Source organism: Phyllostomus discolor, chromosome 2, assembly GCF_004126475.2.
Source record: "Phyllostomus discolor isolate MPI-MPIP mPhyDis1 chromosome 2, mPhyDis1.pri.v3, whole genome shotgun sequence".
NCBI classification, from domain to species: domain Eukaryota; kingdom Metazoa; phylum Chordata; class Mammalia; order Chiroptera; family Phyllostomidae; genus Phyllostomus; species Phyllostomus discolor.
In genome coordinates, this window is record NC_040904.2 from 160,536,886 (window position 1) to 160,564,841 (window position 27,956).

The window sequence follows — 27,956 nt, forward strand, 5'->3', positions numbered from 1 at the left end:
TAGCAAATAGAAAGAAGCAAAAAAGAGCTGTAGAAAAGGAAAGGCCTTAAAGGCAAAAAGGGGGTGGGACAAGGAAGTGAGTCAGCAAAGAGTTGAGTATTGTAGCAAGGCCACCGTCCTCTGTCCCCCCTCCCCCCTCCCGCCCGCCGGGGCAGCGGACTATCAGGCAGATTACCTCACTAGTGCTGACCGGGAAATTCCAGACTGACCGGTTAGGATTACATTCCTGGGAGAGGCTGAAACTGCAGTTCGGTTAGGTATTGTTTTGGTTGTTAATGTGGACTTAGCACAAGTGACTCCATTTGGCGTCTGCTGTCTGTCTGTCTGTCTGTCTGTCTTTAACAGATGGTTAATGCAGTTGGTTAGAAAGATTGAACAGGTCCAGGACTCTTGCAAGTCTTGCAGCCTAATGCTTCAGAGTCATGCTGGAGGTCTGGAGTTTGTTGGTTGTAAGATATTCCACTTCAGGAGCACTTGGTGGCCTCAGCTGCAGGGGTCGGGCCTGCCTTGCAACATATATCAGTCTCCAGCTGATCCTTTCACCAAAGAGCTGACTGGATTGCCTGCTCCCAAACTACAAGAACAGGTTGTATGGCAGTTTTTGTATCCCCCTGCTAATAAATATTACATGTTTGGCGGCATTTAGTAGAATGTTTGCTTTCAGCATAATCTACCACCAGTTAGTGAGAGTGGAAAAGGGGACATACGATCTCCCAAATTCATCGAAATAACTGATGATTATTAGCCAGCCAAACTGGCTTAGATCAGCTGGCATCATCCTGTGTGTCCCCCTCTTTCCACTCACCCATCCAGGAAATACTAAGCCCTACTGTATCCCTGTATGAGAGTTTAGGCCTGGCTGCCTATCACCCAGCAGTGGTAGGATGAGACAGGAGAGAGGCTGAAACAGAAGGGTCCTGGAGCTTGAGAGGTTCCTATGTATTGAGGAGGGAGAGCCATAGAACAGCGGAGGCGATAAGAGCTTCGAGTGGCATAGGGGTTTTTCTGCTTCTCCAGGTACCAGCGGGAGGAAGGAGTGGTCCTCCACCTGGTGCATTAGTGCTTTCGAAAAGCCAGACTTGGGGGGTGGAGGGGATTGGAAACGCCCCCACAACTACTCACACGGGGCAGGCCCAGGGCCAGGGCATGAGTGGAGGCAGCTCCGCGACGGGGGTTCCTGGCCTCGTTGGGACTAGCTGCCAGCTTGTTGGTTCTGTGGCTTTGCGCCCCGCCCACCTCGCTCCAGGTCCCACCATGGGGGGGCGCTGCGGTCGAGCGGCGGGGGGGCGCTGCCTCCTCCGGGACGGCGGGGGGCGCTGCGGGCTGGGCAGCGGGGACGGCCCGGGCCGGCACTGCGAGCAGTGCAGCGGATGGAGAGTCTGGCCGTGGCCGGCGGCGCCGCCTCCTTGTCGGGCCGGGCACGGCGGGCCGGGGCCTTTGTGTGAGGTGGCTGCGGCGATGGTACTCAGGCCCAGCGGAGTCGGGTAAGCGCGGCCCGGCTGAGGGCTGTCCTTGGCCGAGGCCCGACCTCTGTCCTGGCCTTTCTCACTCTCGCTGGGCTCCCTCCTGCCCGCTCCCCTCGGCGGGACCCAACCTCCCGGACCGCGCGCCGACCCTGCCTGACCCCGCTGCCTACCCCTGGCCTCCGGGCGGCCCTGCGCCCTGCGTGCCTCCGTCCCTCCCGGAGTTCGTCCGTGGAATCGCGGCTCTTTGGGGAGAGACCAAAGTGCTCGGTGCCGCCCAGATGGAGTGCCCTAGCCCGATCCAACGCCCTTCCTCTCTGATTCGACCTCCAGAGGAAAGACTGCGGCACCACGGGATTGTTGGGGTACCTTCTCGGAAGTTCCGAATCTGTCCCTCTCCTGCCCCCAGTCAGGCTTCCTAGAGCCCGGACCTGCTGACCGTTGATGCGTGGCCACCAGGGCCTGGGAGCTGCTTGGCTGGCACCTAAAACAATGCTCAGAAGCTTTCTGGGCCCCGGCAAAAGTTGGGAGTTAGTAGAATGTATGGTGAGGTACAGGGGACTGTGTTGCGCAGGACGAAAAGTGAGACAGAAGAATGTTACTGGTCTTCTCTTCCTTGGGCATTCAAGATTCAAAGGGGGGAAAGTGGTATTGAGCAAGCTTTTTAGGAGTCTTACCTATACAATTACCGTAGATGTCTTCTTATGGCAACAGGTATATCTCTTAGTTCTGGTCGACATAAGTATAAATCCCGGAAAGGGTGGTAAATAGAAATAAAGCATATTTAAGCAATATTAAGCACCACAGTTGTGTTCTACTTTGCTTTTACTCTGTTGGGTTCTCAAGTATTTTTACTTCATCACAGCTCGCAGAGAATGCGCTAGAGTAGTATCGGAGTGGCTCTGGGTTGTGGAGACAAGAGACTAGGCAGGTAGTACAGGTAGGAAAAGATAGGAACTCAAAAATGAGGAAGAGATTTATCTAAGATCTGAAAGGACACAACAGTGCTAAAAAACTAAAAGGCGGAAGGAGCATCCTTTTCTTTTTCTTAGCAACTAAAGGAGCTTTGATTAATTGTGTTCAAATAAGCATATGACATGACATTGTAAGGGAAGAGAATGTACCCAATGAGATAGGAGGAAATTAGGGGATTAACATGAGAAAGATTTGGGATATTTGTTCTGGAAATGAGGTATAAGATAGCATCTGAGAGGATACCTCTGGCTTGGCTGTAAGGCACTAGCTTCTGTCCAACCAGGCCTACAGCCTCTCTTATTGAATCTTAAAGACTGAGCTGTCAGGTTTTTTTCAGTGGTTTTGGCTTTTGTCATGACAACTCTTTTTGGTTTTGTGCAGGGGGAGAGGTCATTGTTCTGTTATTTTGCTGTCCTTGCTCTCAGCAGAATGGAGCAGCACTCCGCTCCCCACCTCGGGCTTTGAAACTTTCAGACTGGTGCTGTTTTCTCCTGCAGAGTGCCTTGCTTGCAGGGATGTGTTTGGCCATCCATTTTTTCCTTTTGCAGTTCACAGATTAACCGTGCTGGTAAGGAGGCAACTTCGTAGGAGCTGCTAAGATGGGCATGAGGATCAAACTGCAAAGTACCAACCACCCCAACAACCTGCTGAAGGAACTCAACAAGTGCCGGCTCTCAGAGACCATGTGCGACGTCACCATTGTGGTGGGGAGTCGCTCCTTCCCGGCCCACAAAGCTGTGCTGGCCTGTGCAGCTGGCTACTTCCAAAACCTCTTCCTAAATACTGGGCTCGATGCTGCCAGGACCTATGTGGTGGACTTTATCACCCCTGCCAACTTTGAGAAGATTCTGAGCTTTGTCTACACGTCAGAGCTTTTCACGGACCTGATCAATGTTGGGGTTATCTACGAGGTAGCCGAGCGTCTGGGTATGGAGGACCTCCTCCGGGCCTGTCATTCCACCTTTCCTGACCTGGAGAGCACGGCCGTGGCCAACCCCCTGACCAGCACCAGTGAGAGCCACTCTGGCACTCTGAGTTGTAGCTCAGCAGAACCTGCCCATCCCCTTGGAGAACTCCGGGGCAGTGGGGAGCACTTTGGTCCTGAAAGAAACTATGTCTTACCTAGCGATGCTGGAGGAAACTATAAAGAGGAAGAGAGAAATGTTACCAGTGACACTAACCATGGCCTGCCTCTGCCACAGCAGCCGCTGCCATCAAAGACGGAAGACCGTGGTAACCCTGCTCCTTTCACGTCTGTACCTAATGTGGTGACCCAGCCAGTCCTAGGCACTGTCAGCATGGGCATCCAAACCAGCACGAGCTCCTGCCAGCCATACAAACTTCAGAGCAATGGAGACTTCAGTAAAAACAGCTTCTTCTCCCCTGACAATGCAGTAGACATTACCACTGGGACCAACTCCTGTCTGAGCAACAGCGACCACTCCAAAGATCCAGCCTTTGAGCAGATAGATGAGCTCCAGCTGGAGGACCTGGGGGATGATGACTTGCAATTTGAAGACCCCACTGAGGACATAGGGACAGCGGAGGAGGTGATTGAATTGAGTGACGACAGTGAGGATGAGCTGACCTTTGGAGAGAATGACAACCGAGAGAATAAGGCCATGCCCTGCCAGGTATGCAAGAAAGTTCTAGAGCCCAACATTCAACTGATTCGACAGCATGCTCGAGACCACGTGGACCTGCTGACAGGCAACTGTAAGGTATGTGAGACCCACTTCCAGGACCGAAACTCCCGGGTGACCCATGTTCTGTCTCACATTGGTATTTTCCTCTTCTCCTGTGACATGTGTGAAACTAAATTCTTTACCCAGTGGCAGCTGACCCTCCACCGACGGGATGGAATATTTGAGAACAACATCATTGTCCACCCCAATGATCCCCTGCCTGGGAAGCTGAGTTTGTTTTCAGGGGCTGCCTCTGCAGAATTGAAGTGTGCTGCCTGTGGGAAGGCATTGGCCAAAGATTTCCACGTGGTCCGGGGCCACATCCTCGACCACCTAAACGTGAAAGGCCAGGCCTGCAGTGTCTGTGACCAGCGCCACCTCAACCTCTGCAGCCTCATGTGGCACATGCTCTCCCATCTCGGCATTTCAGTCTTCTCCTGCTCCGTCTGTGCAAACAGCTTTGTGGACTGGCATCTCCTAGAGAAGCACATGGCCGTGCACCAGAGCCTGGAAGACACCCTCTTCCGTTGCCACTTGTGTAGCCAGAGCTTCAAGTCAGAGGCTGCGTATCGCTACCACGTCAGCCAGCACAAATGCAACAGTGGCCTTGATCCTCGGCCTGGCTTTGGGATACAACAGTCAGCTCTCCAGAAGCGGAAGCTGCCAGCGGAGGAGCTCCTGAGCGAGGAGCTGGCCCTACAGGGCCAACCTGGGAACAGCAAATACAGCTGCAAAGTCTGTGGCAAGAGGTTTGCCCACACAAGCGAGTTTAACTACCACAGGCGGATCCACACAGGCGAGAAGCCGTACCAGTGTAAGGTGTGCCACAAGTTCTTCCGCGGCCGCTCAACTATCAAGTGCCACCTGAAGACACATTCAGGGGCCCTCATGTATCGCTGCACAGTCTGTGGCCACTACAGCTCTACCCTTAACCTCATGAGCAAGCACGTCGGCGTGCACAAAGGCAGCCTTCCGCCTGACTTCACCATTGAGCAGACCTTCATGTACATTATCCATTCCAAAGAGGCGGAAAAGAACCCGGACAGCTGACTGGGTCGCAGCAGAGCCAAGGAGAGCTCCCAGGTGGCAGCCAGGACATTAATTTTCTAATGGCTGTTGCTCCCACCCCAACTGAAGTTACAACTTTGCCTTGGTAGGAATTCTGTCCTGTCTGGTGTTTAAAGAAGAAAAAAGAAGAAATAGCACATGTTTTTGAGAAGCAATGGCCCTATCATGTTTACCTCCTTTCCCATTCTTGCCCACGAAGGGCTGTGTTTTCGGTTCTTTTGAGGCCGGTCTTGGGATCTCATCAGGCGGTTGGTATCAGCTAGATTCCCTCCTCCAGCCTCTCGAGCCAGTATGCTGCTAGGAATCCAACCAACAGCCTCACCGAATAGAGGAGGTGGAGAGAGGTTTTCGCTGTGGGTGTGACTGCTAGATCTCCCACTGAGACAACCGACTGTGAGAGAGATTTTGGCAATGTGTCCATTCAGAAAAGACTAGTCAGCAAGGCAGCCCACTCCAGGTTCTGGTCCCAAGCTTCAGCAGGGAAAAGGCATCAGGGATAGAGGTGCCTGCTTGTTCCACGGCTCTAGTCTATCTGCTGGTTGGACAGTAAAGTCTTGTGGAAGCTAGATCCAAACTGGGGACTAGGCTTTCTATTTAGACCAGAAAGCTTTGGGAAGATTCCTTGCCAGCCAGAAGAGGTCCTTCAGTGCCACCAGAAGCAGCAGCCTGGATGGACAGGAAGGGAGGTTTCTCTTCTCAATTCCAAAGAAACATGATTTTATGGAGTGATGGCCCAGGACGTCAGGCCTTCCCTGTGGGGCAAAGAGGACAGGGAGCCATTTGACATAGTCAATCATCTGTTATCTCACCTGTCAACCTTGAGTTTCCTGGTGGAGAGGTGGGGATGTCTCTAACAGCAGCAGCCTTGCCTTAATTTACGCCCTGTCTCCCACCTACATGTGTGTTTGACCTGTAGCGTAGATGAGAAGACCCCGTGAGGTGGAGTGATGGACTGGGAGCCCTTCAGGATTAAAGGGACCGAGTGACTGGTGGTGTGTGGTGGGATGCGTCTCTGGCCCAGTTGGGTAACCTGTTGTTTACTTTGTGCAGCTGGGCAGGAGCTTTGGCAGCTGACTTTTGACCTGCTGGAATTTATCCTGATCTGTCTTTGCATTGCCACCAGGGGGCTCTATTTGTTGGCCCCTAGTTCAGGCCCTCCCTAGGTGTCTGGGAAACGCGTCTGCCCAGCCCAAGCTGTTTTGTTCTTAGTTGACTTTTGAGGGGGTCTTGCCCAAAGAAGGCTTGAGTGAGAGGGTCCTTTGTCTCGCGTACTCACTGGCTCACCTCAGTACCTCATACTACCTCACCGCTCAGGCGCGCTCTGGGAGGCCCCGGCCTGGGCCCTGATGCTGCCCCTCGTGGGACTCAGCAGCACCCCGGGCTGTTTCACAAGCAAGTGGTTTTAATGAACTCACAAAGCCTTTTTTGACGTTAATATTTATTTATTTTTATTTTTGTATGCATATTACCCAGCATCTCTTTTGGATAACAGACTTCAGGAAAACGAGTTTCTCTCCAGCAAGGAGCCATGTTTCCAGGGGACAGTCCCGGCCAGAAATTTGGGAAATAGGCCAGAACTGGGAGAGAACGTGTCACGCCTTTAAGTAAGCACATTCTCTTCTTTCTCTCCAGATAGGTTCTCCCAGAATAAGCCCAGAGAACCTTTCAGGCAATGGATGTATGCCCTAGGAATAGGAAGCTGGGGCTTGTGAAATTCCTAGGCCTTTCATCCTCCTTCCACCCTGTGATGGGGAGATTGGGGCCTAGGCTGAGCGGATCACATGAAGGACCTTTTTGCACATTTTCTCATTGCTCCTAAACTCGGAAAGCTGCATTAAGATATACAGGCAAACCAAAGCTCTGTCTTTGGTGGACCCGCTGCCTCTCTCCCCAGCCCTAAGCTTATAAAGCCTCTGAGTTGAGTGTGTGGCTCTCTGGTGGGGTGGCCGTTACATAAAGGGACTTGTACGAGTGACACCTTCACCATCTAAACCCAGCTTGTTAAATCTTCCTCGGACATACTTGTCAGGAAAGCAGTGCTGAGACTTTTCATCCCTGGCTGGCTTCTCTCTTTCCCACACTGACCATTAGAAATTTAAGAAGGAAAATATGTAAAAGATGAGGGTTGAGTGTCTGCTAAGCTTTTCAAGCCTGAGTGATCCCTCCCAGGCTGTTGGTAAGGACTCATTTTTTTTTTAAGTATTTTAAAAAAAGATTTTATTTATTCATTTTTAGACAGAGGGGAAGAGAAGGAGAAAGAGGAGAGAAACATCACTGTTACCTGTTGAGTGCTCTGTATTGGGGACCTGGCCCACAACCCAGGCATGTGTCCTGACTGGGAATTGAACTAGTGACCCTTTGGTTTGCAGCCCACTGTCAATCCACTGAGCTGTACCAGTCAGGGTAGGACTGATTTTTTTAATGACCAGATTTGAGAGAGGTGGTACTGGAACCTAGCCAGGGTTAAGATGCTGGAGAAACCCTTTCCCTTAACAGAGGGCATCCTGGATGCTGGGTAGTCTGTATATTTAACCTGAAACTGTGAAGTATTCCCTTTTTGCCAGTAAACCAAAAAGCAAATCCTTGAAACTTTGCCCTGAAACTAAACAAAGAAACTGCTCCCCCTGATCCTCCTGAGGCCAAGAGGCTGATCGGGTGGTCCGGCTGGTCGCAGTCAGACTTGGAGCAGGGTCAGCAGCTCGCAAGGCTCATTGACCAGACCCTGCTCCTCTGTGTCCCCTGCGGTTCACACCCGAACTTCCCTCTCTTTGGGATCTCTGTTTGCTGCCTCTGCCTCTGGCTCACCCTGTTCTGAACTGTTTTACTTGAAACCCTATGTTGTGGCAAAGGGCACTCTAAGATACCTAGTGGAAGGTATTGATTTTATTTTGAGTTTTTTCTTTGGTAAACGTCTGTTCATTTGATGTTGCTGCGCCCTCTGCCCCAGAACCCAGTTTAGCGCTGTTTCCTGCTGTCCTGTTCCAAGATGCAGTTTGACCCTTGAATGTCTTTTCTTCTCCCTTTTCCTCCTTTCTCTTGTTCTGTACCCCGGCTGGCTATATAATTGGCAGAGCCCTTTGTTTAAAAATTACTAAGCATTTCAAGATGGCAATTGTAGGACATTAAACCAAGCGTGAGGCTATTCTCAACCTGTTTCCTAGGGGAAGAGGGTGGCCCTCGAGTGGCACATGGGGACAGAGAGCAGAGTTGCTGGGGCCCAGAGGAGGGGGTCCTGTCCTGGCTCCTCTGTGTCCCCCGCTGGCTCCTGCTGCCACCGCACCCACCCGGAAGCCCTGCTGTACCCTCATATTTGGTTCTGAATTTTAAGACTCCATGGAGTCTGTAGTTCAAGGTCAGTTGGGAAGAAAGGAGGTGGGGATGGGGCTGTGGCCCAGATGACCCCTAAGAACCAGAAAATGGGTAACAGTTTGTTTTCACTTCTCTGCTGACCTGTCATCACCCTGTTGTCTCCAGGACAAGCCTTTGGGCTTAAATACCTCCTCCCCAGTCGGGTTTTGCTACTGATGATTTTTCTTCCTCTTCTGGCCTCCTGCTGTGCCCTATATTCCCAGGCCACACAACTGTGGAAGTGAATTCCAGTCCCTTTATAGACGCACACTGATTTTACTGGCATGGGGGTGGGCCATGTGGAGAAGTCTGTGCCCGTCTGGGAGTCGCTACACGGCCTTTTTCCTAAACCCTGCGCTGACCGTGTCAGGAAGAGGGGCAACAGTGTTCATTTCAGTGTGGTTGCTCGTTGTAAACCTGACATTAGGATGGAAATGAGGCTGTTTGGGTTTCAGTGTTTCTTTGACACCCCTTCCCTCTCCAGTCCACCCGCCCCTCCGACGCCACTAGCTGAAGTCTCTCACGAAATGGAGAAGAGCTGTCGCTGTCTGACTCCTTCCATTAAATTAATAAGTACTGACCTCCTAATATTTAAGTGTTTACTATCTATTGCTGTAAAGTTTTGTATATTTTGTAAACTTTTTTTCCCAAATAGTAGATGTCTAAAATCGTTGTACATCTGATTCTTTTATATTCCATTGTTCGGCACAAAGTGTGGTTTTTATTTAGAATAAAAAAAGGAAATTGGAAATGGGAGTTCTTTTCCTTTCACGGTGGTCACGCGTGTCCCTGAGTTCAGAGCTTGGGGGCCGTGGCCCGGGCAGTAGCTGTGCTCGCTCCGCGGGGTTCTTTAGATAGCAAGCACACTTTCCTTTCATGTAGCTGGAATTCCCCAGGGTTAACTCGATGTCCTGTTTTTAGTGGGAAATTAAGTAAATGATCCTACCTTTTGGGGGGGGAACATGTCTGAGGGGGGGTCTTCTGTTGGTCCAGAGAGCAAAGTGGAACTCTACTAATATCTAGTTGGCCTTGAGATTTGGCCACAGATTGTCTTGACAGTGCCATAGAACTCACTGTGACGTGGCACGTTGGAGCGGGGAGAGACAGATCGGACAGAGGCAGAGGTTTGGCATCCTGTCCTGAGGTTGATAACAAATGTGCCTCCACAGAGAAGGAGACAAGCCTCTCGAAGTCGAGGTAGGATGTGGTCCATTTGGTTTCAGTGTACTGCCTGGGCCTGGACCCCGTGCCCGCTCAGAAAGGCTGAGCTGAGCAGCCTGGCTGTGGGCAGCACAGCCAGTTCCCTGCCCTCCCAAGGCCCTAAGGGAGTGTGCGAACAGGGTCGTTACTGCTTGCCAGAGTGAAGTCCATGAGAAGAGCACAGTCTTGGGAAAGTGGACTCTAAGGTACCCTGGGAAGTGACAGAGATACAAAACTGAATTTCCTTTAGGGAACTCAGGAGCATAGGTCGGGAGGTGACGGCATGGGCTTCAGATTTTAGCTTGGTTTTCACATTGGCATAAGGGAAAAAAGTGTAATGTGTATTGTAATAATATTTTCTATATTGGCAAGTCCTTACTGCAACCCCAGCTTGGACTCTCCTAGTTGAAAAGCCTTCAGCTCTATTTCACCGAGCAGCTGTTGCTTAAGACCCTTTGAGGCTGGGCCCAGTGTAAAGGGGGCTGTGGATAAAGATTTCCCCCCATGCTTCTGAGAGATGAGAGTGTACACCATTGGAGCGTGTGTTTAATGCAGCTGGTGAACAGTTTCAGCTTTCTTTTTCTTTTTAAAAATTTATTTATTTATTTTTAGAGAGGGGAGGGAGAAAGAGAGAGAAATATGAATGTGCGGTTGCTGGGGGCTGTGGCCTGCAACCCTGGCGTGTGCCCTGACTGGGAATCGAACCTGCGACACTTTGGTTCGCAGCCCACGCTCAATCCACTGAGCTACGCCAGCCAGGGCCAGTTTCAGCTTTCTAAGAGCAGAGGAGACAGCACTCCAGGTCAATGAGTTATTCCAAGTTAAACATTCCAGACACGGAGCACTGAGCAGGACAGAGGCTCTCAGTGGTTCTGTCCACAAGCCCTTCTGTCTCCACAGGCAGGGTTAAGAGGCCAAGGACTTGAACCTGTTCTTAGGCTTTTACTTCAGTCAGAGTTCTTCATGGTCATGGTCCTAGTTTCCCAAACTGATAAATGAGCCTTTCCAGAAGACCTACTTGAGGTCAACAAGAGGACTTCTTTTCCTAGCTCTAGGACAAGTGTTTATAGAAATAAGTTGCTGGACAAATAAATTGTAAAAAAGCCTAGGCCAGGGAGAAAGAAGTATGAGGGTGAGAACTGATTGAAGAACACCAGAGCTCTGCTCTGTCGCAGAGGTGGGAGATTCCCACTTCCCCATCCTGTGCAGGGAACAAAGGCTAAGGGACAGAGCTTCTGTCAGTGCTTGCTGCTGCCTGCTCCCACGGTCTGTGTCCCTTGCTTTGTGCTGTGAAGATCTGGGGAGAAAGGGAGGGACGAGTCGGATTTCTGACAGCATCTCACCTAGATCCGAAATGTCCTCCATCCAAAGCTGGAGGGAGATGGGCTAATGAGCAGCAGTGACTGGGGTGGTTTCTCTGCTCTGGGGGGAGGGGAGCTGGACAAGTGATGGGGAGAGTATCAGCAAGGAAATGTAGAGTTTCCTGGATGGTGTAAGGGGGTGGAGAAACCGCCCTGACAACCCTGCTGCTGGTGCCTGCTCAGACCCTGGCTTCGCCCCGCCACTGCTTCCCCGCCCCCTCCCCTGCTTCCTCGCCCCCCTCCGTTTATCGCAGCAGTGAGGATGCGCTGCGCCCTGCTGAGACCTCCTGGTTCCTTGGCCTCTGGCCTCTTGTCCCCACAGCTTGCACGCAGTGCTGGCAGATCAACAAGCACACAAACACAAAAGGAACGTTTTGTGAGGTCCCTGCAGAGCTCACTCTTTCCGGGCCAGGGCGATTTCTGCAGTGAGTGCCTTTTCTGCGGCGCATCCCTTTGGCCTTGGCTGTTTCCCCAGCCCCAGCTGCAAGAGCAGATTTTTTGGAGATGCAGAGTTGTGGCTGTCTCTATTACTTTATTTCACCTTTTCCCCACTGTGTGTCTGCCTTAGACACAAGGCCTGAGGCAACCAGTACAACACCAAGGACCTGTTCTTTATCTCCCCCATCCCTCTCCTTCTCCCCACCTCAAGACACAAGATAAATTCAAAACTGACCGGGCATGATGCTTTGACCCTTTCCCCTGCTCCCCCCGAATCTCTCACCTACAATTCCAGCTTTCAACTTCATAGAGGGAGGAGACTGAACTCTACCTCAGCTGGATGTAAGAGACTGAGCAGTGGAGATGGGTGAAGTACTCGGTGCCTGGAAGTCCAGGCTGGGATGGTGGTGGGGGCCTGCTGTGATGGGCTGGGCGCCCTCCTTGGTGATGACGATGGAGTGCTGTGTGGAGGAGGAGGAGGAGGAAGCGCGTCTGCCTGCCCCAGCCTGGACCTTGGGAAGGTAATGGACCACAGCGCTCAGCAGCCGGCCCCTGAAGCTCGGGCTGAGAAAGTTGTAAAGGATGGGGTTGATGACGCAGTGGAGCATGGAGAAGCAGTCGATGACGTCAAAAAAGAAGTAGAGTAGGTGAACCAGGTAGCAGTGGAGGGAGATGTGGGTCCCGTACAATGTGAGCAGCAGCAGGGTCGTGTGGTAGGGAAGCCAACATATGGCAAAGACTGTGATGTAGGCACACATCAGCAGACAGTGGCGCCGGCCCTCAGGCCGGGCCGCACGCCTGAGCCGGCAGGCCGTCAGCACGTTGAAGACTGCAATGAGAGCAAAAGGCAGCAGGAAGCCCAGGATGGTGGCAGACAGAGTCACCACCAGGGCCCATGTACTGAAGGTCTCGAAAGGTGCCATGAAGAGGCACATGGGCTCAGAGCTCTCCACAAGCTGCATGTGGGCCACCTCGGGCAGCGGAATGATGGCTGAGAGCACCCAGACGCCTGCACACACCGCCCGCCGCACTCGGTGCTGGTGGCGCTGCCAGGAGGGAGAGGCATTGGTAAGGGTGATGTAGCGGTCAATGCTGAGGCACACCAGGAAGAAGATGCTGCTGTACATGTTGGCAAAGTAGAAGTAGTGGGCGAAACGGCAGGAGAAGCTGCCCCAGAGCCAGGTGTAGTCCAGCGTGACCTCCAGCATCCACACTGGCAGAGACAGGACGATGCCCAGGTCCGCTATGGCCATGTTGAGGATGTAGAGGCTCAGCAGCCCTGCCCGGCCGGAGTGGCGCCAGTTGACACAGATCACCAGGAGGTTCTCCACCAGCCCGACCACGAAGATGGCCAGGTAGAGGACAAAGAGGACCACTCGCTTGGTGCTCTCGCTGAGCTCAACGTGGCACTCAGACAAAGTGTGATTGAAGAAGTTAAGCAGCTCAGTCCAGTTGTGGATCTCTCCAATGTCATAGTCAGGCTCCGCAGTGACCCCCTTGGAGGGGCTGGACTCCATGCTGGCTGTGACTGACATTTGGATCAGCAAATGCCTGGAGGGGAGAAGGGGGGGTTAGAAGAGAAAGGAGACTTGGGTGACAGCTTTGTGTCCCCCAGGTAGCAGGTCACTGGGACCAGGAGGCTTTGGGAAAAGATTCTAGGTGTGAAGAGGCAAGAAAGGGAAGATACACATTCAGACTGTGAGCAAATAGTACAGAACTCACTTGTCAGCTTTGACTCAAGAGCAGAGACACTTTGTTAAGGGGCCTCAGGGGTGGGAGAGACCAGAAGTGTTTGTGCCCAAGCAGACCTCCTCCCGGTGGGGCCAGGCCCACCCTTCTCCAGCCTCGGGTGGGCCAGCTCAAGCCTGCACTTACTCCTGGCGCTTCACACCGCGGCCCTTTCACACGGCCTTTCTCAGGAGGCTCTTGCTCTGTTTTGCAATTTGGGCTCTGAGTGTGGGATGCACACAAACAAATATGTGCAACACACACAGCCCCCTCTAATTCATCTCTGGGAACATCTGAGGATCATGTAGGAAAAGCAGTTGCTTTCAAGCCCCATTCCTTCTTCCCTGAAAGGGAGTGACACTCACCTGAGTTTTCCTAGGAAGCACCTCCAGTCCGGAGGGCCAGGGAGTCTGGGCTGTTGGGGAGCTGCGAGGAGGCTGAAGGGACTGTAGCCTTGGGGCTGGCTTTGCTTTGGGCTGCGGGGCCGCCCTCCTCATCCGGGAAGCAGATCACTGGCTGGGGCTCTGTGGGAGAGGATCGGGATTTTTCCTGCCTTCCCCCAATCCAGTTAGAGGGAAAGTTCAGCAAAAGACCAGTGTACCAGGGTCAGGGAGGAGCCAGGCTGCAAGCATTAAAATCCAGGCTCCTCCCTCACTAGATGTGGGAATTTACCTCTTATGGCCTGGGTTCTCTCTCCTGCAAAGTGGGACAGTAGGATCTACTACTGGGGGTGTTGTGTGGGAATTAAATGAGCCCTCCCGGTGAAGTGCTGAGCACAGGACAGGCCTGTGTTTAACACTTTACGTGTGTTTGTGTTTCCCACTCTCTAAATCAGCTTGGAATCCCTCTCTTCCACGTCTGCCTTCATTTTTACTAAAGCAGAACTGGAGAGAGGTGGGGGGGGCAGGGGCTAAAAACATCAGAAAATCGGTCAGACTCTTTACCGCTCTGGCTCTTCCCCTGCCAATTCTCCCAGGCTTCATTTGGAGGTCTGGGCTGAGAATCTGGAGAGAGAGAAGAGGCTGGATGCAGGGTGGGGAAGGGGCAGTGTTGAACTTCAGGGAGACTGCATTCTTTCCCCCAGGGCTCCACGCTTCTAGTGAAGTGTATGTGTGGGAGAGGGGCAGGGGGAGGGAGAGAGAGACTGAAAGTCACTCAGCTTCTCCCTCCCTGCAGCCCATAGGGTAACCCCTGGCGTGGGTCGTGTTGTGGGGGAACATCTTGTGTCAGCAGAGCTTCCTGCTTCTCAGGGCGCTTTCACCCCAGTTCATCATTTGGTCCTTGAGGTGCCCTTGGGGGGAGAAAGGCTGGGCTTCCTTATCCTCTGTGAGGCCCAGAGAGGTTGCCTGTCTCACAAGCCACACTGCTTTGATATCTTTGAGGCTCACCTGCACGTAGCTTGTGTCCTGTCGCGTTCCTATGCGTAACTGGCTCCTAGGCCACTGCGCCAATAGGGCACGTTTTGTTTATCCCTTCAGGGAGGGGTGTTTTTGAGTTCGCTAATTCATTTTGTATTACTTTCATTAAACATCAAATTTGCCGTTCTAACTACTTTAAACAGACGCCTCAGCAGCCTTGAGTGCACCCCAGTGCGGCCACCGCCACCAGCCATCCCCGTGGGAAGGGGTATTTTTAATCTTGCAGTTTTCTTAAAGCCTCCTTTAGAAAAGCTGTTTCTCTGCTCACAAAACTTCTGGCACTAAGTGTGGAGGGTCTCCCCCCAACACCCACCAATTTTTCAGCTCCCCAGACACCAACTGGGTATCTGATCATTTAATTCAATTCTGACACCAAGCACCTGAAGTTAGTGTCAGACCCCACAGGTTGAAGGACTCAGTCCCACAGGATTGTCCTCACTTTAGGTGCCAGTCACAAGCAATTAGTCCTCAGGGTACACATACTTCTGTCCAACGTGGCCACAAAGTACTCCTCAGTTTCAATAATTTGCTGGAATGGCTCACACAGCTCAGGGAGACATCCACTTACATGTAGTAATTTATTGTGAAGGACACAGCTGCACAGCCAGACAAAGAGGTAGATACCCAGGGTGAGGTTGGGAAGGGTCACGAAGCTCGTGTCCCCGAGGAACTGGGGTGCACCACACTCCTGGCATGTGGACGCGTGCACCAACCCAGAAGATCTCTGAACCCCATACTTCAGGTATTTTTATGGAGGCTTCATCGCATAGGCTTGATTGATTATTAAATTAATCTCCAGCCCACTCTCTCCCTGTAGGATGGGGAATGGGGCTGAAAGTTCCAAGCTTCTAATCAAGGTTTGCTCTTTTTGATGGCCAGCCTCCATCCTGACGCCATCCAGGAGCCCATGACATCCACCTCATTAGAGGAAGAGATGTTCCTATTACCCAGGAACCGGGGGTGGAATTCAAGAAATCTGTCATGATGAGCTCTGATGATACAAAATGTGCTTTACTTTGATTTTCCAGACAGTTCTATTCTCTCTCCCTCTCTTTGGGATCTCAGTTGCTAGTCTGTGGATATCTTTTTTTTTTTTTTTCAGTGAGGAGCCTTATGAGGTTCTTCTGTTTGTTTCATCCCCCATGCCTTTGACCCACACAGAAGGCGACTGCACTAGACCGGGCCCCCCTAGTTCTGGACTCTGTTCTCTCCACACAGAGCCAAGGCCATTTCCTTCCCTCTCAAGACTGCATTTTAGTGGCTTATGTCACCTGTCTCTGAATCTTCCACCCCAGGACCTGTTCTCTCGCATATGGCAACATCACTCCCCATAGTCCCACCTCCACCTGCTCCCCAGCCCCCTGCCCCTCACATCGCCCAGTGTGTGTGCAGCCAGAGGCTCAGCGGGAAATCATCCTCAGGAAGCAGTAAGTGATAGCTCTGCAGTTTTCATGTGAGTGTTTATCTTTGGAGGGAGGAGGGAGGCAGCTGGAAAGAGAGAGACTGGAAGGAAGGGAAAGAGGGAGGGGCAGGAGCTCAGGCAAAAGGATGGGGGCAAACAGCTTTGCAAGCAACAGGAGCTGCAGCAGTGAAACAATTACTGGAAATTTACTCTTTCTTCTTCCCCCTCCCACCCCCCCCTTTTGTTTTTCAACAAATGTAGACAAGACATTGTAATCAACAATCAGAAAGGAAGGAAGGTACCAGGGGGGAGTTATTGGAAGTCACAGATAAAGACAAGCAGCTTCCCAGGGTCGGTTAGGGGCCAAGGGTTTGTGCCTGGACCCTTGAAGAAGGGGCAGAACAGGCTGTCCCAGGAATTCCACCCACCCTGCTGCCCTCCACACATACTTTGTGGCCTTTGTGGGCCAGGACCCTACTTTGTGTGGCAAGGGCAGGTGGACTGGGAACGGGTCAAGGCTGAGGTGTTCGGCAATAGTTGCACTCCCATCCCCAGCCTGAGCTTCTAGAAGGCCACTGAGTGGCCTGCCAGAGATGCAGCCTTGCCTGCCCAGCAGCACAGATAAAGGGCTCCCCAAAGAAGGATGTGGCCCAGTGACCCTGTCCTTGGCTTGGCTCAGCAATTTCCTGCTCACTCATGTGTCACCCAAATGCAGTGGAGGTAACACTAGTTTGGGGACTGGACTTGGCTCTGGCACCCTTGTTCCACCACTTAGTAGCTGTGTGACTTAAGACAAGTTACTTTACCTTTCTGAGTCTCAGCTTCTTTATATAGAAAATAAGGAAAATGATGTATGGGATACATCAGATAAAACATCAGTATAGAAAGTGCATGGCATTCAGTATGGCCCTTTTCTACTTCTTGAAGATGAGGAACAAGAGACCCTTCGTGTGGAAATGCTCTTCAGGTACTGCTCCTGAGTCCCACCATCACCAGCCTTTTTCTCTAAAATGAATCAACACTAGCTTCCTCTTTTACTAGTTGTCTGGCATTGTATTTCTCACATAGAAGATGAAAAATATTCCCAAATGCCACTATGAATTATTGCAGAAGAGATGTAATGACAGTTAACATTTATTGAATGCTCACCACCTGCCAGGCACAATGGCTTTTCATGTGTCACCTCATTTAATCCTCATGATAACTTAACGGGGTGGGTCCTGGGGTAGGCAAGGAGCTACAGCCCAGACAGGTTAGACAACTTGCCTGAGTCACACTGCTAGTAGTTCAGTAAACCCTTATTACAGTGATAGTTGACCTGGATTTGTGGCACATAATGGCTCTAGGTGGCCTGTGAACTCCTTGAAAAGTATATGAGGGTCTGTCCAGAAAGTATCCAGCCACACACTATGAGAAATATAGACATTTATTGAAGACGATACAAGAAACACTGTACATAGGACAATGATGCTCCAGTCCCCTTCAATGTAGGCACCTTGGGACCTCACACTGTTTTCGCAGTCACCATCAGCTGCCCCATTGGATTTTCTTGAATCTCATCAACAGTCTGACTGAAATCTCTTCCCTTTCAAAGGTGACTTTAGTTTTGGAAAAAGCCAGAAGTTGCAGGGCACCAAATCTGGGCTATAGGGGTAATGAGCCACCTGGGTGATTTCATGTGTTGGTAAAAATCTCTGCATGAGATGCATGTATGAGTAAGCACATTGTTGTGACAAAACTGCCAATCACCAGTTGCCCTTAGTTGTGGCCTTCTGAATCATCTGAATAGTTTCCACAGGGAATGTTCAAGCTTAATGCAAAATGTGATGCAGATTCGTTGCTCTACTCGCTCATTTTGAATGCAACGGCCACACAGTACACATGCTCACTTGACAGTGTCTATCACCCCCACTGACTGGTACAGTGATGTTGTCATTGTTCATGCATGCACATTCCAGTCCATTCTCCTTGGCTGCCAGGCATCAATGTCACACAAACCATTCTTGTTATATTAACAATGGTTGGACTTTTTCTGAACAGACCTCATATACAAAATCCCAAGTCATTTTTATGGGGCTTAGAACTTCCTTTAGATTTTCAAAGGAGTCCGTGGTGTACAAAAAGTTAAAAATGACTGCTCTAGAAGAACTTCTCATAGACAGGGGCTAGGATTTAAAAAAAAAAAGTAGAGCAAGGCATATACTTCTGGGGAGGTGGCTCAGCCCTGGGAATTCTGGGAAATTTCTTTAAAAATATATTTTATTGATGATGCTATTACAGTTGTCCCATTTCCCCCCCACCCTACATACCCCCTCCCACCTGCATTCCCCGCCCTAGTTCATGTCCATGGGTCATATATATAAGTTCTTTTTTTTTTTTTTAAAGATTTTATTTATTTACTTTTAGGGAGGGAAGGGAGGGAGAGGGAGAGAGAGAGAGACAAACAGAGAGACAAACAGAGAGACATTAATGTGCGGTTGCTGGGGGTTATGGCCTGCAACCCAGGAATGTACCCTGGCTGGGAATCGAACCTCGGACACTTTGGTTCCCAGCCCAAGCTCAATCCACTGAGCTACGCCAGCCAGGGCTATATAAGTTCTTTGGCTTCTACATTTCCCATACTATTCTTAACCTCCCCCTGTCTATTTTCTACCTACCATCAATGCTACTTATTCTCTGTACCATCTCCCCCTCTCTCCCTGTTCCACTCCCCTGCTGATAACCCTCCATGTGATCTCCATTTCTGTGGTTCTGTTCCTGTTCTAGTTGTTTGTTTAGTTTGTTCATTTTTTTTAGGTTCGGTTGTTAATAGCTGTGAGTTTGTTGTTATTTTACTGTTCGTATTTTTTATCTTCTTTTTCATAGATAAGCCCCTTTAACATTCCATATAATAAGGGCTTGGTGATGATGAACTCCTTTAACTTGACCTTCTCTGGGAAGCACTTTATCTGCCTTTCCATTCTAAGTGATAGCTTTGCTGGATAGAGTAATCTTAGATATAGGTCCTTGCCTTTCATGACTTTGAATACTTCTTTCCAGCCCCTTCTTGCTTGCAAGGTTTCTTTTGAGAAATCAGCTGACAGTCTAATGGGAACTCCTTTGTAGATAAGTGTCTCCTTTTCTCTTGCTGCTTTTAAGATTCTCTCCTTACCTTTAATCTTAGGTAATGTAATTATGATGTGCCTTGGTGTGTTCCTCTTTGGGTCCAACTTGTTTGGGACTCTCTGAGCTTCCTAGACTTCCTGAAAGTCTATTTCCTTTGCCAGATTGGGGAAGCTCTCCTTCATTATTTGTTCAAATGATTTTTCCACTTGTTGCTCTTTCTCTTCTCCTTCTGGCACCCCTGTGATTTGGATGTTGGAACATTTAAAATTGTCCCAGAGGTTCCTAAGCCTCTCCTCATTTTTTTGAATTCTTGTTTCTTCAGTCTGTTCTGTCTGAATATTTCTTTCTTCCTTCTGCTCCCAACCATTGATTTGAGTCCCTGTTTCTTTCCCTTCACTGTTGGTGCCCTGTACATTTTCCTTAATTTCACTTTTCATAGCCTTCACTTTTTCCTCTATTTGTGACAATAGTCAACCAATTCTGTGAGCCTCCTGATTACCAGTGTTTTGAACTGTGCATCTGATAGGTTGGCTGTCTCTTTGTTGCTTAGTTGTATTTTCTCTTGAGCTTTGATCTGTTCTTTCACTTGGGCCAAGGTTTCACCTTGGGCCATTTTTTTTCTCAGCGCACCTGTTATGCAGTAAGGGGAGGAGCCTTAGGTATTCACCAGGGCAGGGCAAGGTACGTTGCTGTGCTGACGCTGTATGTGGCAGACGTGTCCAAAGGGAAACAGTGCTGCTTGCTCTGCTCTCTGCCAGTTTTCAGTCACTTCACCCGATAGCCACAATCAAATTGGGCCTTCTGGTGCTGATTTCCAGGTGGGTGGTTTTGTGTACATTCTAGGACCCTGTGGGTCTCTCCAGTGAACTCTCCTGTGAGGCTGGGAGTTTCTCCTACCTCCTTAACCTTCACAGGTTTTTTTAGTCAGAGGTTTTGTGGCTTTATTTCCCCACACTGGAACCCTGGGTTGCACGGTCTGTCTCCCTCCCCAGTTGTTCCTTCCAGTTTCTCTACACACAAATGTGGGACTGCCCTGTTTGCCAGCCACCACCTTGCCCAACCATGTCCTCCAGCTGCCACCTTGCTGCAGGTCTCTGCCTGTCTACCCATCTCTGCCCCTCCTACCGGTCTGTATGAATGTTTCTTCTTTAACTCCTTGGTTTTTGGACTTCCATACAGTTCGATTTCCTGTCAGTTCTGGTTGTTTTTCATTTTTAATTTTGTTGTTGTCCTTCTTTTGGTTGTGTGAGGAGGCACAGTGTATCTACCTTTGCCTCCATCTTGGCCAGAAGTCCTCTGGGAAATTTCTTGAGTGAAGGAGAAAGTCCTCTTCATGGAGGCTTAGAGAAGCATGAGATGATGTGGGAAGGGTTTGAGAAAGTGATGGGTAATTGCCTTTGCTTGCTAGCCCTCATCCTTCCACAAGTCGAAGGACAGCTGTTTCCTCTCTATGACTTCCCAAGAGTGTGTGCGCATGTGTGTTTGTGTGTATAGGGGATGTGCAACGTTAGTCTAAGGATGAGGAAGCCTGGAGAGACTGATGGAGACCAGAAGGGCCCTAGGTACCATGCTCCCAGGAAAACTGACAGCCTCCCAGTATGCCTCAGCTCTTCTCCCCTCCTTCAATTTCCTATCCCTACTGTTCCTCCCTCAGATTCCCCCACCTTCTGATCCCCGGCACCCACCCCATGGTCTCTGCAGATGTGCTGACAGTCCCTCTCTGATTCCAGAATTACTCAGTTTTGACTAACTTTTGTTGAGCGCCTAATGTGTGCTTGACAGAAATTCCCCTTGAATTCTCCAGTGCTTCCTAAGGCCCTGACTTCCTAAGGTTTTACCATTTTGATGACAACATATGGTTTCTTAGACTCCTTGGGAGCTGGAGTTGGAGTCATCTTGAATCTCCTCCTCACTATAAATAGGAGGGAAATGGAGGTTTTGGGAATCTCATATTGTCAGATAATGTAAGAAATGCAGGAGAAAAGGCAGAATGAAGCAGGATATTGCAGTGTCATCTACCTCCGCATCCGTGTGTCTCTGTAAGATGCTAGGCTCTGCTAAGTGCTGGAAATGTAAACATGACAAAACTCAGTCCCTTTCCTGCAGAGGCTTCGGGTCAGTGTTCTGGTATTCACTGCCCATGGGTGAAGTCCATGTTGCTTCATAAAATGAAGCCATTGCTTCACGCTTAACCTGGAGCATCTGGATTTCTCTTACTTGCCTTCCCCTAAAACAATGATCATTGAGCCATTTTGTAGTGCTGGAGGAAAGGTGTTCAAGAGGTTTGTGCCCACCTCCAGGAGTCCTCTCCAGAAGATCAGGGAGCTATGGACAGGTTAGGTCTCTGATCTGAGACACAAACCACTGATGCTTTACTGCCTGACTCCACCAGGGCTACAACTGAGGGGCCTGGCTACAATGGAGGGAGAACTGCACTGGCAAAGAGGTCCAATGTAACCCAGCCCCAAAGTCCCTCTGAACCTCTGCCAGCCTCACCGCCCCCCCCCCCCCCCACCAGGCCTCTTTTCCTGAGAAGGTGGTCCAGTCATTTCTGGGGATGTGAGCAGGACCCAGGCTCAATTGAGTCAATGCCACAGGGGTGCCATGAGGAAGCTGTCTCACTCCCAGCTTCGCTCCACTTACCAATCCACCCCGTTTTAGGAAATGGTTTCCTCAGGCTCACTCTGAAGCCCCTCAGGGACAGCTGCTCTGGGCTCTACAGTCTCTAGTCCTTCCTTTAGTCTTCTGAGGGAGCAGCTCCCTCTGCCTGCCAGCATCACCCTGATACAACCTGAAATGAGACACTAGCAGTTATTGGGGTTTACAGCCCTCCCTGATAGTAAAGTTAAGGACCCATCCTTGATTTCTTTTCAAGCCAGTCATTTCTGCCTTTGGAGTTCATGTCTGGGTCTGGATTCTGCCTGCAAGGCTGTCAGGGAGAGCCTCAGCCCAGGACAGGCAGAGGGCCACGTAATCGACACCAGGGCGGGGGACAGGACATCTTCATGGAGTGAGAGGCTGACAACCATTAGGGCCACTTTTTAAAAGTCCATCCTTTCAGCCCTCCCAGGCTCCACGAGATGCTTCACTGAGTGAGCTCACCCCGTTCCCTTCTCCCTTCCTTACCTTTGAGCTCAGACGCCGCTGTTTTCTCCTGAACACCTTTCTGCCACTGAGAGTTACTATATCCAGAGGCGTCTTGAATGTCAAGTTTCGCAGATGTCACCTAAAGGAAAAAGCAGTTCTGGAAAAGGGGGAAGAAGGGGAGCAGCATATGGGAGTGATAGTTCTGACCACAAGTCTCAGGGTCCCAAAGGTGGTGGCAATGCAGTGAAAGTCAGGCACATTCTGTGCGAGAAACACAGAAAAATCATGGGAGCCTTGGAAAAGTTAAAGTCTGGAGTGAAATTCAATGAAGTGGCCACACGATGTAGTGAAAATAAAGCCAGGCAGGGGCCGACCTGGGTGGGATGACCAGAGGGTCCCTGGTGGGACCATTTCACGAAGCGGCATTTGCTTTGCCTATAAGTGGCCTGGACAAGCCTGTGTTTACAGACCCTCTAGTTAAGACAAAATTTGGATATCGTATCATTATGGTTGAAGGGAGAAAATAAAATTGTATGGAATACAAAAAAAAAGAGGGATCTTTATACTCTTTTCTTTCTCTTTCTAATTCTGGAAACTGACAAAGCTTGTTTTCCTCAGTCAGTTCTGTGCTGAGCCATATGAGGGGACCCCAGGCTCAGAGGCTATGCCAGTGGCCAAGGTGACACAGCAGTTGGAGCAGAGCTGGGTTTTGAACCCAAGTGTGTCTTGATTCATAATGTGTCCTCTTTATAGAATCTCCAGTAGGTCAGGGGACAAGGGTTCCAGACTGGAGCAGGCAAAAGATAGGAAGACAGTTCTGTGCCATGAGGCCATGATCACAGGGGGCTCCAGTGTGTATGTGTGTGTGTGTGTGTGTGTGTGTGTGTGTGTGTGTATGTGAGTATGATAGGTTTGGTGGAGTGGGAGGACCAGGAGACAGTGGTTGAGAGAAGTATACATAGATCAAGGGGTAGTCTGAGAAATGCGATGTCCTCTATTAGTAATGGTGTGAGCGTGCCAAAGATCATATGAGTCGGGGCCAGAATCAATAATACCAGATGTGGTAAACAGGAACAATCTGAGGACTCCATGCCAGAAGCCTGGAGTTTAGTGCTAACTCATATCCTGTGTGTCCTTAGGTCCTCCTGACTGAACACAGGCCACCTTCGTATTTCACTCTTGCCTGCCTGCCTGTCCCCTGCAAAGCCATGTGGCTGTACCTGGCGGCTCTCGTGGGCCTGTACTACCTTCTTCGCTGGTACCGGGAGAGACAGGTGGTGAGCCACCTCCAAGACAAGTATGTCTTCATCACGGGCTGTGACTCGGGCTTCGGAAACCTACTGGCCAGGCAGCTGGACCTGCGAGGCTTGAGGGTGCTGGCCGCATGTCTGACAGAGAAAGGGGCCGAGCAGCTGAGGGGCCAGACATCAGACAGGCTGGCGACAGTGATCCTGAACGTCACCAAGACAGAGAGCATTGCTGCGGCCACACAGTGGGTGAAGGAGCGTGTAGGGGACAGAGGTACCTCACAGATTTCTCAACTCTTTCTTCTCTCTCTGAAGGGAAGACCCCTTGTCTGCTACTTGGGAAAGATTCCCAACATCTTTTCTGGGACTTGAAGTCATACCAGCTTTCTTCACTTCACCCAGCTTATCAGCCAAGTCTTTTATCTTTCCACGGCCCCCCACACCTCCCGACCTTGGAGCTGTGCAGTTTTGAGGAGAGTTTGAGCTGATGAGAATTTGTCCTGGCAGAATCCTGTCTCTGGTGTCCCCTCCTCTCTCAGCAGAGGTTCTGGATTTCCAGATATTGAGTGCCTTGGAGAAAGCAAGGTCCACTTTCTGGAGGAAGGGTGGAGAAGAGGGCACTAGCCTGAGGCTTAAATGGGTGGCTGGGCCCAAATGAACAGCACTTGAGCTTGGCCCCTATTCTCAGCACATCAATATCTTCATGCTGGTGACTCATAATCATCCAACCAGGGAGGTGATATCATCCATTTTCAGATGATAACACTGAACTCCCAGGACTCACCTAAGGAAGGTCAGGAAATCAGTGCGGGGTCACTCACTCCTCTCTCTCTCTCTTTCCTAAGCTACAATTGTGCCTGTCCAATTATGGGGAAGAAAAGAACATCATTTTCCTGTATCTAAGTATGAATGTACAATACGATCAATGTGGAAAACACAGAAAAGTACAGGGATTTAAAAAACCTCACCCCAAATCTCACTACCTAAAGATGAGTGCTATTAACATTCTGATACACCGTATTTTTTGGACTATAAGACACCCCCCCACCCAAATCTGGGAGGGAAAGGGGTGTGTGTCTTATAGTCTGCATGCAGTTTACCTGGCTCGCTGTGGGTAGAGGGCAGCGGTGGAGTGGGGTCACATGGGGAAGCAGCAGGGTCGCTGCTGCATTTTCCTCCCAAATTTGGGGGAGGTGCATCTTATAGTCCGAAAAATATGGTACATGGTATTATATTTTGCACATAGTTGTCCAATCCTTTGCATTAAAAGAAGATAATACTTTTATAGCATGGTGAAAATTTCTTAAAAACTTAATTTTTAATGATTGAGACATTTCTATCCTTCTGAATAACATGATTTACTAAAGCAGTATCTTATGGTATGATATGAAATTATTCCCTACGTTTTATTCATCATATTCATCATAAAGATATCTTGGGAAACTTATTTTTACTCAAATCTCTCTCTATAACCATGTACATTAATTGGGTTCTTTGAAGGAAAATATATGCTGGGAGGATGATTCCTGCAAGGGCAGGGCCTGTGTGAGTCAGTACTTCCAGAGTCCTCACCACCAGCCCTTGTCCTGTGTCCTCCTGGTCTCTGCTCCTGCTGCCCTGCCATCTGTGGCTGGTACATCTTGACATCCCTGGGACCGTGCCTTTGGATCTTGCAGAGAGATTCCCATGAAGCACAGGGGACTGTGGGCCAGGGGCCTTGGGGGAGAGGGTCTCCTGCACAGGTGAGAGGGGAAGGTGGCGCTGACTGGGGCTCTGAGCGAGGTCTGTGCCTGCAGGTGGCAAGGGCAGCCTGGGTCTCCCGGAGAGCCCGCCCTTACACAGCTCTGTGTCGATGCAGGGCGTGTCCAGGCCAGCGGCCTGTGGTCAGTCACAGACTTGGTCTCCATGGTTCCCCACACCTAGGTTTCTGATCTGTTTTACCCAATCCAATTGTCCCCAAATATTACCCATATTTTATACTTTTGTCTTTTATATAATGTGGCAGGGGGCTGGACAGGAGGACTAAGTCAGAAGGAAGGCATATTCTCTGTTGCCAACACCTTACAGGGCCAGCACTGCCCCAAGCTCTGCTGGTGGCACGTAGTTGTCTGTTCTACCCACTCCCCATGCCACCTCCTCACATGGTCCTCACTGGGTTAGCAGGTGAACTGGGTCACAGCTGTGTCCTCACTGCACAGCCTCAGCAGTTGTTTTCTCCCCTCTGTGTGCCCAGGACTCTGGGGCCTGGTGAATAATGCTGGCATCTCCATGCCCACGGCACCCAACGAGTGGCTGACCAAACAGGACTTCATAAAGATTCTCGATGTGAACCTATTGGGGTTGATTGAGGTGACCCTGAGCCTGCTGCCCCTGGTAAGGAAAGCAAGAGGCCGTGTGGTCAACGTCTCCAGCATCTTGGGTCGTGTGTCCATGTATGGCGGGGGCTACTGCATCTCCAAGTACGGCGTCGAGGCCTTCTCGGACTCCCTCAGGTATTGGGCTGGGACAGAGGCCCCCTTGGTCCTCCTGCTTCTGTGCTTCAGGGGAGCCTTTTCCAAGGGGTCGTTGACTTCACACAGCCTCAGAGTCTCTTCCTTCCAGCTCCTTTTCTCTTGCTTTGTGCCAGGCATTCATTGGGAAGCATCTATTTATCTTCTGGGTATTGGGGTGGGCTCCAGGACATTAACGTTTGATTCAAGCTGTCCCTGTCCATAGTCAGAAAGCATCTGGGGCAGAATTGGAACCAATATTCTTCAGCTGTGCAGCCCGTTCATGAACATAATTGCTGCGATACTTGGGTGCCGGGAGCCCTATTAGCAGTGAAGCCTCAGGGAAGCACTTTATTCAGGGAGCTTCTCCATCACATCAGCAGGGGAGGCTGCACTGGCTGCAGGGCTGAGGATGGCTGTGAAGTGGAGGAGCTGAGCCCACAGGCAGACAGATGCTCCTGGAGGCCAGACGGCCTGGAGGTTGACCTGGGTCGGGGAGAAGAGGGAGGGAATTTAGGAGTACGGGAACGATAAAATGGGCACCACCAGGTTTTGATTGCATGTGACAAATACAAGGAGGCAGAATTTAAGTGGCACCTTTCAGCAGAATTGGTAGGATTTAGAGTTAGAAGCAAATGTATATAAAACTTGGAAAAAAACTCTGCTGAGAGGCACTACCATCATCATACATTTCCCCCTCCTGTGCTACACTTCACAGCTCCCCAGGCTTTTGAGCTTAGTCTACTGCAACCCTATATTGATGTTTTATCTGTTGTTTTTTTCCTGGTGTTGTGTGTGTGTTTGTGCATGCACGCATGTGTGTATAAGACTTCTGAAGTCCTTGCCTCTCTGCTTGTGTGCCTTGCAGGAGGGAGCTCTCCCACTTTGCGGTGAAAGTGGCAATCATTGAGCCCGGTTACTTCAAGACCATTTTGGCGAGTTCTGAGACGGTTTGTAGGAGCTTCCAGGAGACATGGGATCGGGCCAGCCCAGAGGTGAAGGAGATCTACGGGGAGAAGTTCCTGGCAGCCTGTGAGTGAGCTGTGTGGGTCATGGGGATAGCAGCACATCACTTTCTGGAAGCCTGGTTTATAATCAGTACCACCGAGAGTCTCAGGTTCAACCTTAGTGCTCTGACTCACCCACAAACAGGGGACCTTTGGTTTCATCTCCATAGTCCCAAATGGTCCAACTGGTAACCCAAGGAAGGGATCCAGGCTTGTCAGAGCCAGCACCAGTGTCTTATGTGAACTTCTTGTTGTGTTGAGGAGGAAACTAAAGCCAGAGAAAAAAGATAGTTGTGTAAAATAGTTGTGCCTGAGGTAGGAGTGAGGTACTCTCTGAGGGATTTGGGTGGATTGACTGTGTAGAGGGCCAGAAATTCTAGAAACCCATTCCATAAGTTGATTTTAATGTAGGAGTGGTCAGAGGTGGGAATATATCTGGATTCTTTCTCATTCTGGACAGGTATGAAGTCATTTGGGTTGTTGGACAAAATATGCACGAAGGACCTGTCCTTGGTGACGGACTGCATGGAACATGCCCTGATCGCCTGCCATCCCCGCACCCGATACTCATGTGGCTGGGACGCCAAGCTCATGTACCTTCCCATGAGCTACATGCCCACTTTCCTGGTGGATGCCATAATCCACTGGAGCAAACCAAGGCCCGTGAAGGCCCTGTGACCCATGACTGTGGTGCACAGTAAGGCAGAGTTGGGTACTATGTGAGGGAAGGGATGCATCCCTGGAGAGAAGTATGGTGCATTTTGCTCACATTCTCAATAATGTTACTTAAGTAAAATTAAATAATTAAATCAAAGAATATGCATTTCCTTAAGGCCAGGGAAGTTCAGGGAAGTTTTCTGAGCAGAGCAGGGACTAGTTCTCTTTCCAGTATCCCCAAGGTCAAACTCTGCCTGCCCCCACCTCCCTCACCATCC

At 50.3% G+C, this 27,956-nt stretch overlaps 3 protein-coding genes and 1 pseudogene across 5 annotated transcripts; 3 read left to right on the forward strand and 1 right to left on the reverse strand.

The window, feature by feature from the left end:
- Positions 1-1,356: 1,356 nt before the first annotated feature.
- Positions 1,357-9,290, forward strand: ZBTB39 (zinc finger and BTB domain containing 39). 2 transcript variants are annotated; one of them, XM_028531561.2, is made up of 2 exons: positions 1,357-1,484; positions 2,987-9,290. In XM_028531561.2, the coding sequence occupies exon 2, from the start codon at positions 3,038-3,040 to the stop codon at positions 5,171-5,173; it is 2,136 nt and encodes a 711-aa protein (XP_028387362.1). In that variant the 5' UTR covers positions 1,357-1,484; positions 2,987-3,037; the 3' UTR covers positions 5,174-9,290. The 2 variants fall into 2 exon arrangements, with proteins under 2 accessions (XP_028387362.1, XP_035874665.1); XM_036018772.1 differs by lacking the exon at positions 1,357-1,484 and adding an exon at positions 1,735-1,828 and having other exon boundaries at positions 2,987-5,613.
- On the forward strand, positions 1,395-27,835 carry RDH16 (retinol dehydrogenase 16). 2 transcript variants are annotated; one of them, XM_028531564.2, is made up of 5 exons: positions 1,395-1,484; positions 23,418-23,799; positions 25,759-26,017; positions 26,883-27,046; positions 27,482-27,835. In XM_028531564.2, the coding sequence occupies exons 2-5, from the start codon at positions 23,487-23,489 to the stop codon at positions 27,697-27,699; spliced, it is 954 nt and encodes a 317-aa protein (XP_028387365.1). In that variant the 5' UTR covers positions 1,395-1,484; positions 23,418-23,486; the 3' UTR covers positions 27,700-27,835. The 2 variants fall into 2 exon arrangements, with proteins under 2 accessions (XP_028387365.1, XP_028387366.1); XM_028531565.2 differs by lacking the exons at positions 1,395-1,484; positions 25,759-26,017 and having other exon boundaries at positions 23,606-23,799.
- GPR182 (G protein-coupled receptor 182) lies at positions 11,613-13,839 on the reverse strand. Its single transcript, XM_028531562.2, has 2 exons — positions 13,632-13,839; positions 11,613-13,089 (listed from the first exon to the last, which is right to left on the reverse strand). Exon 2 carries the CDS (start codon positions 13,071-13,073, stop codon positions 11,871-11,873), a length of 1,203 nt encoding a protein of 400 aa, XP_028387363.1. The 5' UTR covers positions 13,074-13,089; positions 13,632-13,839; the 3' UTR covers positions 11,613-11,870.
- On the forward strand, positions 22,299-23,406 carry LOC114512634 (annotated as a pseudogene).
- Positions 27,836-27,956: the final 121 nt, after the last annotated feature.

What these genes read in the sequence shown, in the direction of transcription:
- ZBTB39 (XM_028531561.2), top strand. Translation starts at nt 3,038, where the DNA reads ATGGGCATGAGGATCAAACTGCAAAGTACCAACCACCCCAACAACCTG.
- GPR182 (XM_028531562.2), bottom strand. Translation starts at nt 13,073, where the DNA reads ATGTCAGTCACAGCCAGCATGGAGTCCAGCCCCTCCAAGGGGGTCACT.
- RDH16 (XM_028531564.2), top strand. Translation starts at nt 23,487, where the DNA reads ATGTGGCTGTACCTGGCGGCTCTCGTGGGCCTGTACTACCTTCTTCGC. An exon ending in GCCTTCTCGGACTCCCTCAG is followed by an intron (nt 26,018 to 26,882) that starts GTATTGGGCTGG and finishes TGTGCCTTGCAG; the next exon opens with GAGGGAGCTCTCCCACTTTG. An exon ending in GGAGAAGTTCCTGGCAGCCT is followed by an intron (nt 27,047 to 27,481) that starts GTGAGTGAGCTG and finishes CATTCTGGACAG; the next exon opens with GTATGAAGTCATTTGGGTTG.